The 14,629-nt window shown below is 44.0% G+C and overlaps 1 protein-coding gene across 4 annotated transcripts in view; it reads left to right on the top strand.

Moving 5' to 3' along the window:
- ZMAT4 (zinc finger matrin-type 4) overlaps window positions 1-14,629 on the top strand; it is a 366,351-nt gene that overhangs the window by 123,084 nt on the left and 228,638 nt on the right. For all 4 annotated transcript variants that reach the window (XM_069572843.1, XM_069572841.1, XM_069572844.1 and 1 more), the window contains exon 3: window positions 11,312-11,401. In XM_069572843.1, coding sequence (XP_069428944.1) covers window positions 11,312-11,401 — 90 coding nt within the window. The remainder of the gene's footprint in view (window positions 1-11,311; window positions 11,402-14,629) is intronic.

Genomic DNA, 14,629 nt, shown 5'->3' with positions numbered 1-14,629 from the left:
AAACCAAATTCAATAATACATTAAAGGGACTGTGTACTATGATCAAAGGTGATTCATTCCAGGGATGTAAGGATGGTTGAACATTGGCAAATCAGTCAGTGTGATACAGCACATTAACAAAATGAATGTTAAACTCATTTGATCATCTCAATAGATGTGGAAAAAGCATTTGACAAAATTAAACATCCATTTAGTAAAGGCCTAGTGGCTCAGATGGTAAAGTGTCTGCCTACAATGCAGGACACCTGGGTTTGATCCCTGGGTAGGGAAGATCCCCTGGAGAAGGAAATGGCAACCCACTCCAGTACACTTGGTTAGAAAATTCCATGGACAGAGGAGCCTGGTAGGCTACAGTCCACAGGGTCGCAAAGAGTAGGACACAACTGAGTAACTTCACTTCACTTCAAACATCCATTTATTGATAACTCTTTCAACAAACTGGCTGTAGAAGGAATCTATCTCAGTGTGTAAGGACCATACATGATAAGCCCACATGCCAACACTATATTTTCAATGGCGAAACACCGAAAGCTTTTTCTGTGACATCAGGGGTAAGATAAAGGTTTACACTGTCATCACTTTTATCCAGTGTAGTATAGGAAGTTCTAGCCAGAGCCAGGCAAAACAAAGAAATAAAAGGTATCAGATCAGAGAAGAAGTAACACTGTCCCTATTTGGAGATGATGTAATATAACATGTAGGGAACTCTAAACACTGTGCCAGAATTACTGTTATAACTAATGTGCAAAGTCATTAAAGGGAACTAATATGAAAATCATTAAAGTTGAAGAATATAAATGAATACACAAAACCCAGCTGGTTTCTACACACTGACAATGAATGATCAGAAATAGAAGTTAAGAAAGCAGTCCCATTCTGCATCTAAGAGAGTGAAATATTTAGGAAGAAATTTAACCACGGAGATGACAGATCTGTAACTGAAAGTGAAAAAAAAAAATTGAAGAAGACACACAAAAATAGAAAGACAGTAGAAGCTTATGAATTGAGAGAAGTGATATTGTTAAAACATGCATGCAACCAAAGCATTCTACTGGTTCAATACAATCATTATTACAATTACTATGCACTTGTTTTAAGAGATAGAACAAACTATTTCAAAATTTTATGGAGGCACAAAACCCCTAGATAACTCAAGCAATTCTGAGAAAGAGGAGTAAAGATGGAGGCATCACTTCTGGATTTGAAACCATGTTTTGATGCGTTGGTAATCAAAACAGTATGATACAGCTGTAAACACAGACATACAGATCAACAGAACACTTAGATCAGAAATGAACCCATGCATATATGATCAATTAATTTATGAAAAAGGAGCCAAGAATTTACACTGGGGAAAGGACAGCATCTTCAATAAAAGGGGTTTGGAAAACTGGACAGTCACATGCAAAGGAATGCAACTGGACCACTATTTTACACCATACGCAAAAATTAACTCAAGATGGAATGGCATTCTAACATGTATACTATCATGTAAGAATTGACTCGCCAGTCTATGTCTGACGCAGGATACAGCATGCTTGGGGCTGGTGCATGGGGATGACCCAGAGAGATGTTATGGGGAGGGAGGTGGGAGGGGGGTTCATGTTTGGGAACGCATTTAAGAATTAAATATTTTAAAATTTAAAAACTAAAAAACTAAAAAAAAAAAAAAAAGATGGATTAAAGGATCGATTTAAACATACAATTTGAAACCATAAAATTCCCAGAAGAAAGCGTAGGCAGTAAACTTCTTGACAGTGGTCTTGACAATTATTATTTTTTTGGTGGTTGTCTGCTCACTCAGTTGCGTACAACTCTCTGTGACAACATGGACTGTAGCCCACCAGGCTCCTCTGTCGGTGGAATTTTCCAGGCAAGACCACTGGAGTGGGTTGCCATTTCCTTCTCCAGGAGACTCACAACCAATCAAATTACTTTTTGATTTGATACCAGGAGCAAAGGCAACCTAAGTAAAAATAAGCAAGTGAGACTATAATATGAAAACAGGCAACAAATCGCAAAGCTTCTTTTCACCTGACTGTTTAAGACATTAACATACTTTTGTAGAGGAACCGCTCTGTGCAGAAGGTTTAAAGGTGCACAGTGGGATGGATCAGGACTATGAAAATAATGAAAATTGAGGATTCAGTTGTAAAAACAGAGTTCAGTTTGACGATAATTATAGGATGCATACCAAGGAGTATAAAGTAATAGGGCCAAAAGAGAATCGAGTGTCAAAATGTTACATTCGAGTAATGAGGCCACGTGTGAGCTGTGCTCCCACTGCCTTGGTTATTGGGTTGACTGAGTGACCAGCATCTATTTCACAAGACCATGGACTTGGATTAATCTCGATTTCTCCACCACCTAAACCTCACTCCAAACAGATGGAGATGAGCATTCACCCTTGGCAGTGGTGGGGGTTAATCTTGGAAGACCTCACTCACAATCATGCTTTTATAAAGTGCTAGGTCCGTCTAGTCAAGACTATAGTTTTTCCAGTGGTCATGTATGGATGTGAGAGTTGGACTGTGAAGAAGGCTGAGCACCGAAGAATTGATGCTTTTGAATTGTGGTGTTGGAGAATACTCTTGAGAGTCTCTTGGACTGCAAGGAGATCCAACCAGTCCATCCTAAAGGAGATCAGTCCTGGGTGTTTTTTGGAGGGACTGATGATGAAGCTGAAACTCCAGTACCTTGGCCACCTCATGCGAAGAGTTGACTCACTGGAAAAGACTCTAATGCTGGGAGGGATTGGGGGCAGGAGGAGAAAAAGGACAACAGAGGATGAGATGGCTGGATGGCATCACTGACTTGATGGACATGAGTCTGAGTGAACTCCGGGAGTTAGTGATGGACAGGGAGGCCTGGCGTGCTGTGATTCATGGGGTCGCAAAGAGTCGGACGTGACTGAGCGACTGAACTGAACGTTTTTCTTATTCCTGACATGAATTTTCTAAGAGAAGCCAAGAGACCTTGGGAGATGGTAGCACAGGACTGGCTTGTGTTGTTAAAGCTTTCACGTTGCAGAAGGACTCGGTATCTTTGTTGCTTCGTATCACCCCATCTTCTCTGACTTTAATCACTGATCTCACTGGCTTTATTTTTTCCCTCATCTCTATCTTTTTCTTCTTAATGAGAGCTTCCAGAGAGAGGGGAAAATCATTTTTGCCTTGTTTTCCCAAACAGCAGAAGAGCAGCCTAGATGAGGTATATTGCATTATTTATCCTCTGGTGTTCTCTTCTTTCTCCTGTGATTCTGCTAAAAATGTGCAGACTTCATGGAGACACATTTAGCTCTGCCCTCACACGACAGAAAGATGGTTCCTCTGTACTTCAGTGGTAATGTAATGCTTTGAGTTGCAAGACTTTGATTTAAAATTGTAATGTGCCCGTGTAGGCACTCGTGTAGGCACTCGTGTAGGCAGACGGAAGTACAGATTTAGTGCAAACATGTTTACACACTCGTGAAGGCTGCCCAGCCCACCCTAGATGGGTTTTCTCCAACAAAAATCCATTTTTTCCCAAAACTTGTTTAAGATAAGCACTTCTCATTTTAAATGCTCTTTTAAAAATATTTCAGAAAAACATAAAAATGACCTAATTCTAGAAACTTGAAGGCTGTCCTCTTTGCTTTTGAAAACCGGACCGATTCCTGGGATGAGAAGAAAGAGCGCCTGGTGTGGATGACGGCATGTGTCTTAGTCAGCCCAGGCAGCCAAGACAAAATAGCATCGAGTGGGGGCTTACACAACAGACATTTACTTTCCTGCTGGTTCTGGAGCTCGAAGGCTGAGATCAAGGTGCTGGCGTGGTTACTGGTGCAGCCTCTCCTCCTGCCTTGCAGAACTTCCATTTGCTTACTGTTTCCTCACGTGGCCTTTCCTCTGTGCTCATGGAAAGAGGAAGCATCCCCTGTTCTTGTCCCAAAGGCCACCAGTTCTGTTGGGTTAGGGCCCCACTCTTTTGACCCCATTCAACCTTGACTTGTTGCTCAGTTGCTAAGTCATATCTGACATCTTGCAATCCCATGAACTGCAGCATACCAGGCTCCTCTGTCCTTGGAGTTTGTTCAGATTCATGTCCGTTGAGTCAGTGACGCTGTCTAAGCAAGTCATCCTCTGTCACCCTCTTCTCCAACTGCTTTCCATCTTTCCCAGCATCAGAGTCTTTTCCAGTGAATCGGCTCTTCGCATCAGGTGGCCAAAAGATTGGAGCTTCAGCTTCATCATCAGTCCTTCCAGTGACTATTCAGGGTTGATTTCCCTTAGGATTGACTGGTTTGATTATCTCAAAGTAATGCCAAGAGGGGAGGGGGTTAGGCTTCTACATACGAATTTGCGAGGGCATACAATTGAGTCCAAAAGCTCAATATTCAGAAAGTGAAGATCATGGCATCTGGTCCCATCACTTCATGGGAAATAGATGGGGAAACAGTGTCAGACTTTATTTTTTGGGGCTCCAAAATTACTGCAGATGGTGATTGCAGCCATGAAATTAAAAGACGCTTACTCCTTGGAAGAAAATTTATGACCAACCTAGATAGTATATTCAAAAGCCGAGACATTACTTTGCCAACAAAGGTCCGTCTAGTCAAGGCTATGGTTTTTCCAGTAGTCATGTATGGATGTGAGAGTTGGACTGTGAAGAAAGCCGAGTGCCGAAGAATTGATACTTTTGAACTGTAGTGTTGGAGAAGACTCTTGAGAGTCCCTTGGACTGCAAGGAGATCCAACCAGTCCATTCTGAAGGAGATCAGCCCTGGGATTTCTTCAGAAAGAATCATGCTAAAGCTGAAACTCCAGTACTTTGGCCACCTCATGCGAAGAGGTGACTCATTGAAAATGACTCTGATGCTTGGAGGGATTGGGGGCAGGAGGAGAAGGGGATGACAGAGGATGAGATGGCTGGATGGCAACACTGACTCGATGGAAGTGAGTTTGAGTGAACTCCGGGAGATGGTGATGGACAGGGAGGCCTGGCGTGCTGCAATTCATGGGGTTGCAAAGAGTCGGACACAACTGAGTGACTGAACTGAACTGAACTGAACTTTTTTTTCTATGTGCCACTCATCAGAACAGAAGGTTAAGGCCTGCCTCCTGTCCCCAGTGTGTGTGTATCAGCCTTGCATCCTTCCATAGTCCACCTGAACCCTCTTAGGATCTTCTGATCCAATTTCAGCTTGAGGGCTGGATGATGACAGGCCATTTCAGGAGCCCAGCAGCCTGGGTAGGAGACTTGGTATCTGGGGACTTGGGTGGAGGAGTTCTATGTCTTCTTTCCCTGTGCTGTGAAAGCCTTTCTCTAGAGAGCCAGTCTTCTCTTTCCAGTTGGTCCATCTTCTACTCTAGGTTTCTGTATCCTACCAATCAAGATGCACTGATCCAGGAAAGAGCCCCATTCATCAGAGAGAATCTCTGACACTTGGTGTTTCCTCTTGGTTCCTCTGCATCTAACCGTGACTTCCTACTGAAGTTGCCCCCAGTGTTTGTGGGGCTCCGCCCTGGGCCCTCAACCTTAGAGTGTTAAGGGGGGATCTGCCAGGGCAGGTTCTCCTCCTTCCCGAGAGATGGAGCCTCCATCCCATATCAGCTAGACAGACATTCTCGGTCAACCAGGAAGTGAAACCTTTGCTGTGTTTTGTTTCTGCCCTAACCAGCCCCTCTTCACGCTAGAATGAGTAGAAATAAATTGGTGGCTGCGAGAGTCACTCCTCTATAATGATCAAGCTGTTCCAGGTTTTCGTTTTTCCTTATAGTCCTTGGCTTATGTTAGCTGGTTTCTGGAAGGAGGTATAATTAGATATCTATGATGAAATAAGATGGTGAAGATTTAAGTGGGAAATCAGCAATGGATCTTAAAGCTTATTTGAAACAACACGTCTCCTGCCAGCCTCACAACTGTGATCAGAGGATAAAATGAGAGGATAAATGTGAAAGGACTTTGAAGGCTGTTGGGAACATTATGCAAATACCAAGTTGCTTTGTTATCGCCACATTTTATGAGAGCAGAAATCAGTAGCCTTGTTGGAAGCACAGGAGAGTTGAGAATTTCTTAAGGAATGCGTGTGATTGTGGAAGGTGGCTGTTTAGGTGAAGCACAGAGCTGTTCTGCTTCTTTGTTTCACTCTCTCCTTTCACAGGAATACATCTGAAATAGAGGTTGGTCTTGCTCATCATCCCTGCAAAGAGAAGGCTGGCCTGAATTTCCACTTTAGACTGTTCCTTAGCATGCCAAGAGATTGTTTTAGCCAAAGAAAATAATCTCCAGATAGGTCTGCCCCCACGCAATGCCCAGCAACGGGGGCAAAGGCTTTAATTAAAATGAAAGGTTTGGTCATTTCTGGCCTATCTGGGAAGCTTAAAGTTGATGTGGTTTGAATGAAAATAATGACTTTTACTTAAAATGCAAATATTAATGCAAAAAAGAACCTGGGATTGACTCTCAGTGCAATTGAAAGAGAGTATAATTTCTTTTTCGTGTTTTTTTCCCCCTGAAATTAATGGTCCTTTTCCCTCCTGAAACTCTGTAATATATACATTTAACATGTTAGTAAGGTATATTTTTTCTCTTTTAAGTTCATTTCGGCTGGCAGTTGGGCTTTTTAAACTCTTAAAAACAGTGTTATTTTTAGGTATTAATGGATCTTTGAAAAAGTCATAAGGACTTGCTACTATTTGTGTTTATTTGGATGACATAAGGCAGTTTGAGGCGTAGTTTTTTTTTCAAGCCTTCTTGATTTGGTTGTCTGGACAGCATTTACCATCCCATAATCTCTGTTCATACACAGAAAGCTAAAATGACCACATGGTGAAAAGTATACATATTTACCAAAGAATTCAATGGACCAAAATCAAGTTTTCAATTCTGAAGTAGCACGTCCTGCTCTTCGGTTAAGTATGCTCATCTAATTACCAAGCATTACAGTGAAAACAGTGTGCATTTTGAATGTTGATAAGGGTAGATGGGAGTGTGGTCAATTATACCAGTATATGTTAAATGCATTGCAGATTAGTGATGCTTTTTACTAATTATAATTAGTATAAAGTAGACTTAAGGAGGAATTACAAAGGCTTGAACATTGTGAAGTTATTATTACATTTTGTTAAAGATGAATTTGTTATAAAAATTAAAAAGAGAAACCATCTAGACTCTTACCCTAAAAAACTATATTTTTCTCCCCTCATCTCTTCTTGCTATACTTACAAATTTTTATTTAATTGTCATCATCGTATATGAGCAATTTTGAGTTTTGCATTTTCTATCCAATATTCATTGTGTAGAAAGCATTTTATTTTCCACTTGCAACTGAACATAAAGGGCATTCCACGGCTGCTTGAACCCGTCTCCTATTGTCGAAAGTGTAGCTGTCTCCCAATTTATTTTTTTGTTCCTATTTAGATAATGCTGCGATGAACATCTTTGCTCAAATGCAATTTTAACTTTCGGTAGGAAAGGTTTCGTTTTTCGAATAGATGGAATGGGGTGAGATTTCTGTGCCAAGTTTGATGCAGCTTCAGAGCGTTAAGGGAGGTTGAGAGGAGGGTAGTTAAGAGAAGTTACTTGGAGGGTGATGCGGTAGGTGACTCTGTGTCCTGTCTGGGTGAGGAGGTGAACGTGGCAGGAAGCAAGAGCGGAGCTGCTGGCAGAGCTCTGGGGCAGAGCAGGGCTCCCGGAACGTTCAACTGGGAGCCTCCTTCCTTTTGTTGACCAACATCATTTGTGGCTTTGGGCCTGAGTCAGACCAGCTGGCAGGGCAGTCCCGTGCTCCTCTCACTGTGGAGTGACCTGTCTTTGGGGTTTTGACTTTCCCCCTGAAGTCAGCATGGGGAGGCGTTGGCTCCAGGCCAAGCAGCCTGAGAAAAGCAACAGGAGGAAAAGAGAGGACCAGGCAAAAGAGATGTGGCTGAGTGATGAGCCAGACCTAGATCTATCCCCCGTCAACCCAGGGTCAGGTGGTGTGTGCCAAGGCTCTGTTTCTTTCCACCGAGACACTAGGTAAGGCGGTCCTTCCAGCCAGCCTGGAGACTGGGAAGCCAAAGGCGAAACACAAGCCTTCAGTGGACAATATCAGGAAGAAGGTTTGGACCCAACATTGCTCATCAGTAATCACAGCAGAGCTGCTCTTTTTTTCTTTTATTTTCTCAGCTAATGTTTTTTTTTTTTTTAAACTTGTTTTGTCAAACTGCAAGTAAATAACCCGGTGAACTCTGTCTTTGCTGGAAATAGCCTTTTTGAAAGAAATGTTATATTTTAGGAAAGAATAAAAAAACCCTACCACAAAACAAGCTGCTTTATGAGATTTCCAATTTTGCCATGATTTTGTTCCCTGGGTAGACTGATGCGGCAGGGACTGTGATAAGAAGTTCTTCTATGGTAACAAAAGCAAAATTGAAAACCTACTTCAGCCCCATTCGAGCTCACACTGTTATCACTTTGTCTTTTCACCAATTACCTGCCTGTGTGTGCTTTATAGCAGCCTAGATTCTGTGGCAACATTCAATGTCCTGGAGATTTTGACATCTTCTTAATTTTTTTTTTTTAAATTGTGGCAGTATTCCTAATGTTTCCACTACCCCTTACCTCCAAAACCCCCACAACCCTGTAGAATAGCTGTACACATTTTAGACATCAACAGATTTGCCTGCAAAATGAAACGTGCTTGTTTGCACGGCAACATTCTCAAGAACACACAGAAGCTAAGCAATGATGTTGAAATCATCTGATACACACTCATATGGGTTCTGTTTCTCTATCCTACCAGTCTTCCAAGCAAACAAGATAACCTTTGATTAAAACTTAAAATTCAACCTAGAAAGGGCTGCAGATATATTTCAAAAATCACACTTTAGTACTTTTAAAAAATGTCTCTAATAATTTTCATATCCCAAATCAGTTCAACTCAGCTGCTCAGTCGTGTCTGATTCTTTGTGACCCCATGAACTGCAGCACGCCAGGCCTCCCTGTCCATCACCAACTGCCGGAGTCCGCCCAAACCCACGTCCATGAGTTGGTGATGCCATCCAACCATCTCATCCTCTGTTGTCCCCTTCTTCTCCTGCCTTCAATCTTTCCCAGCACTAGTTTTTTTTTTTTTTTTTTTTTCCCAAATGAGTCAGCCCCTTCGCATCAGGTGGCCAAAGTACTGGAGTTTCAGCTTCAACATAAGTCCTTCCAATGAACACCCAGGACTGATCTGCTTTAGGATGGACTGGTTAGCATTTTTAAATCCATTTAAAGATCTTAGAAGTGTCCAGCAGGTATTTGGAGGTGCAGTCTTCTTGCTTGAGGCACAGTGAAGGAATGGAAGTGATAAATGAGGCAAACCAGACGGGAAGCAGTTACACGATGTCCTGCGAACAAGACGCGACTTGCTGTGTATTCTCTGAAATCACTTCCCCTTTGTGGCTAATCTGGGAAGGCAACCCATCAATCAGGAGATCGGCTAGAACCCAGTTGTAAAGAATGACACGTGGAACCAAGTCATTGGAAAAGAAGGAAATAATCTCTGAGTAAAGGAAGGGGCTAGGGGACTTGGAATCAGGCAGCAATGGATTCAAGGAGAATTCACGTTATAGAGACCACATGGAGCTCAAAGTTAGGGTTGGTGCAATCCGCCTTGAGAAACAGACTCTCCTATATAATGTCTCATTTGGTTCTCCTGGAAGCCCTAATAAATATTATTGTGCTCATTTTGCACAAGGAGAATGTGAGACTTGTTTGGGTGGTTTAGTCACTAAGTCATGACCTACTCTTTTGTGACCCTATGGACTGTAACCTGGCAGGCTCCTCTGTCCATGGAATTCTCCAGGCAAGACTACTGGACTGGGTTGCCATTCCCTCCTCCAGGGGATCTTTCCCGATCCGGGAATCGAACCCGTGTCTCCTGCATTGGAAGATGCTTCTTCACTGCTGAGCCACCAGGGGAGCTTGAGACTAGCTTTGACTATAATCAGATTAGAGTAAACGACTCATTCCATGTCATGACTTGTGTGATATCACACAGGGAGAAAGTGGTGGAGCCGGAACTGGGATTCTGAATTTCTGACTCTTTTATGGGTACTTTTCAGTCCACCATCCTGCCTCAGGTAGCAGCTTGAAAGTTAGAACTTCAGTGTTCTTTAGAGGTGAGGGGAGTTCAGATGAGCTATCAGTTCAGCAAAGGAAGAGAGGAAAGATGGACGTAACAAGAAACCAGTTTCTCCATGCTAGGCATGGGGCAGTCAGGACAGATAGAAGTTCGGGGTCCTGCTGATCTGCAGGTGGTGGGGCTTGACTGGTTCAGTGGCATCTGGCTCCATGCGTGTAGCTTGGCTCTAATCAGGTTAGAGATGCTGTGTGCACGCCCAGCTCCCAGGGCAGCGTGGTCCCCAGCTACTTAGAGCAGGACTTAGGGTGGGGGACTGGGCTCTTCTTCCCAGCTGATCCTTGTATCATTCCCTCTGCTGACCTATTCTTACCTTTGAAGACAGTTGAACAGGATCCACTCCAGGCTAAAAGATCGCAGTGGTTGCACCTTTCTTCCCTAACTCTGCTTTTTAATCCTGAAATTACATTGTCTTGATGACGTTGGCCAAGTCGCTTAACCTATCTGACATGTCATCCCAGGGGACCCACATGAATGTGCTCGAGTATTTTCTGTCGTGGCAGTCCAAATATGGGTTGGATATGAATTTCCAGACACAGAGAATTTCAGAAGGGAGTAATTATTAAGAGTAGGGAGCTGAGAATGAAGGCTCTGTGAGCACAGCGGGCTGACCTCCTGACAGACTAGGGAGTTGACACTTTGCATGAATTAGTAGCCAATTTTTATAGCCTGAAGACAAAGAAAATTCTTGTTGAAGGGTGGCATTAGGTTAGAGTATTATAGGGTGAGTACCAGGGTGGGCATATTTGCTTAATTAGGGGTCAGGGAGCTGACTTAGATAAGGATGAGGGGGGGCTTTTGGCAACAGTTAAATGGACTTCCCTGAAGTAGGGAAGAAGTAGGCTCAGAAGGTAAAGAATCTGCCTGCAATGCAGGAGACCCGAGTTCGGTCCCTGGGTCAGGGAGATCCCCTGGAGAAGGAGAGAAAGAGTTGGATGTGACTGAGCAACTAACACTTTCACAGCGGAGCTCAGTCATTTCAGAGATGACCTTGGTTCTGGCCTCTGTATCCGGGGCCTTGGTGCAAGGCCTCTCACTGTGACCTTGGTGTAGACCTTCGCATTTTCTAAGGGAAGTTCCTTCCGGGCATTGGCACCACCAGTGCGCCCAAGGACCCTCAGTGCCTTCTCTTTCACAGTATCTGCTTCTGCTTTTCCTTCCCAGAGTCGAAAACATGCCAGCAAAGTCCGACTGTATTACATGCTCCACCCCAGGGACGGTGGGTGTCCAGCCAAGAGGCTCCGATCGGAAAACGTGAGTATCTTACACCGCACAATCTCCTTGGACAATTTGTTCTGTCGGCGAGAAACTTCTCAGGTCTGGGAATTCCAGTTATGTCCAGCCTAGCGGGAAAGCTAAGTGAGTCGAAATCATTCTCATTAACTACGACAGAAAATATGACATATAAGCAAGTCTTTTCCTTTTTTTTTTCTTCCTGCCAGATCTTGCAGGATACAGGGTTGGGAGACTTTTCAATGATTTTGTGCTGGGACCGTGCAGAAAAAGAACAGACGGAGGGGCTGAGACCGTCAGAGGCTGGGTGAGGGGAGGCGGGCGCCTGGAGAAGGCATGACCTAAGGGCAAACCTGTCAGAAATATCGGAGGCCTTGCTTTCTGCATAATGTATGTTTCCTTTGGTGTGTAAAACAGAGTGCTGGTTTGTTCACTTATAATGAAAACTGTGCACACATCTTGCAAATAAAAATATTCAGGGTTTTGATTAGTGTTACCTTTCCCTGAGGGAATGTTTACTTAGGCAGACAAATAACAATTAGGCAGTCGCTTTGAGGGTTTAAAGTCAGAACAAAGGGCTTGCTTTAGCCAGGCCGAGGCCAAGATTGCTGAGAAGGTCACCCCCTCCTCCCTGCGGAGGGCCCTTTCCCTGCAGAGTAGAATGTTCTTACCCATTCATGGCAGAGGTCCTCCATGATACCAACTGTGGATTAAACACAGAAGCGCCTCACCCTCTGAGGGCCGAGAGGCTGCGGGTGAAGAGTTCACGTCCCACACTCTCACTGTGCTTGTGATCCTGCTTTTTTTTTTTTCCTGCTGCCATATCGATGCCAGTCTTCTTTTCTTATTAAAAATTAATACATAACCATTGAAGAGACTGGGCAAAACCTGCACTCGTTTGTTCTTCACAGGAGAGAGAGAGAGAGGTGTGGTTTTCATGGGGTGACTGGTTAGAGCCCTGATGGGTGAGACCTGGGGTGGGTAGTTTTGCCTAATTAGGGGTCAGGAAGCTGACCAGTAAGGATCAGGGGGGCTTTTGGCTGTGGTTACAATGGGGCTCGTCCCTTCCACGTGACTGAAGGTGGAGAATGTCAGGGCTGGCCGGGGCCAGGGGTTTCCAGCCACATCTCAGCATCCCAAGATGAGCTAACACGCGCACACTCACCTGGACTCTGTGGATTTTTCTTTACTGCCCACTGAGGAGACAGACACACATAAGCCACAGACCTGCCTTAAACAGACTTAAATACAGTGAGAGAGATAAACATTGCATAAAAGAGCTCTGGTGCCACAGTGGAGGTGTCTGTTAACATTTGTACACAGCGCCTCATGGAGACAAAGGGTGGATGAGTCATGCCTGGGCCATGCGACCTGGGAAGGTGTGACTGCAGAGGTGGCGTGAGAGCTGGGGTCTTTGGGATTGGATGGATGGTACCAGATGGATGCAGTGGGAGTGAGGAGGGTGGATGGGTGTTTTCTTGGGTGCATCCATAGCAAAACAACCTATTAAGCCACAAGAGAGTCGGTTTAAGCCAGCTTTTATGCAGTCTCAGAGTCCCGTAGGCATACTGGAGTCATCCTCTCCGTCAGGTGTCTATTAACAGAGAGAACAGAATCCGGTTGTTTCCCCTTGCAATTGTTCCCCAGCGATGCATCCCTTCATTCAGTGGGCGTTTAGCATCTAATCCTAAGAGTCAGAAACAATAGGGATTCATGGACACTTAACAAGAAGCTCTTGGAGCACAGACTATTACTGTCTGTCCACTCAAGTTCTAATCATGAGTGGGGCACTGAACTCCTAAGGAATGATCCTTAGGAGGAAAACCTTTCCTTCTCAGGTTCCTTGGCTGGTCTAATAATTAAACTGACTTAAAGATAGATGAGCAGAGGAATCACAAATTTAATTCCGTACGTGTGGGAGCCCCAAAGAGAAGAGACTCAACGAAGTGACCAAAGCAGGCAACTTTTATGTTCTTAGACAGTGAAGTGATAAATTTATAAGGAATTGAAAGGGCAAAGAAAGGGTTCTGGGATTGGGGTATCAAATTAGTGAAGATGTACTGAGGTTTGTTTATACAGGCTTCTTGGCCCTGGATTCTGTATCCCTGGTGATAAGGCTGTCCCTCTACCTCCTGATACAGGGAGGGTGCCTTTCACATGGGAGATTTATCTCCTGCTTTCAGGGGGACAGGAGATAGTCAGAGTGTCCTTCCTACACCTGCTATTTCTTAAGTCACTTTACTAAAAAATCAATATGTCAAAGTGGCATGTTATAGGGTGGGGTGTCCTGTTCCCCTTCATAGGCAAAGAGAAAGGGGCATGGGGACTCCTGCTGGTGGCCTTGAAGACACAGCCTTTGCTGGTCTGGTCAGACCCATGATGCACCCCACTCAGGCTCTGGTTCTGCCAGACACCCTGGGGTCAGTTCCTAGCAGGGATGAAGGTCAGATTTTACAGCAAGAAGTATTTACAAGAGTTCTTTCCTGAAGGCCCCTTTGAGAACTCTTTCTTGGGTTTTGAAAACTTGGCTTTATCATTGGATTTGCTGATTCAGTCATTTCCTCTGACTTGTTAATCTTGGTCTATGAGCAAATCAGTAAATAGGAAAAACAACCTAATGATCTTACTCTTTGGAAGAGATGGTTGATGCTTTAACAGGCTGTATGGACATTTCGCAGTGAAAACTATCGTTTCCATTAGGCATCTTGATGTATTGGATGCAATGTGGAAGGTTCCCCCAGCCGCATTCCAGGGCCTTGAGAGTTGATGTTGTAACAATTTGAACCAATTTTATTTGATACAGATTCACATCTAAGGACTGAGACCCTGAATGTACAAATCAACAATGGCTAGACCATACACAGGGCTTCCCTGGTGGCTCAGATGGTAAGGAATCTGCCTGCAATGTGGGAGACTTGGGTTCTACCCCTAGGTTGGGAAGATTCCCTGGAGAAGGAAATGGCAGCCACTCCAGTATTCTTGCCTGGAGAATTCCATGGACAGAGAAGCCTGACAGGCATAATCCATCAGGTCACAGAGTTGGACTTGTCTGAGCAACAACACACGGACCATATATGAAACTACGACTTTGACCCACAACTTGCAGCCAGTACAGAAGACCAACCTATTGATTGCCGGGAGAAATATCAATAACCTCAGATATGCAGATGACACCACCCTTATGGCAGAAAGTGAAGAGGAACTAAAAAGTCTCTTGATGAAAGTGAAAGAGGAGAGTGAAAAAGCTGG

This window comes from Ovis canadensis, chromosome 26, assembly GCF_042477335.2.
Source record: "Ovis canadensis isolate MfBH-ARS-UI-01 breed Bighorn chromosome 26, ARS-UI_OviCan_v2, whole genome shotgun sequence".
In the NCBI taxonomy this organism is placed as follows: domain Eukaryota; kingdom Metazoa; phylum Chordata; class Mammalia; order Artiodactyla; family Bovidae; genus Ovis; species Ovis canadensis.
This window is presented reverse-complemented; position numbering and strand designations above follow the sequence as displayed.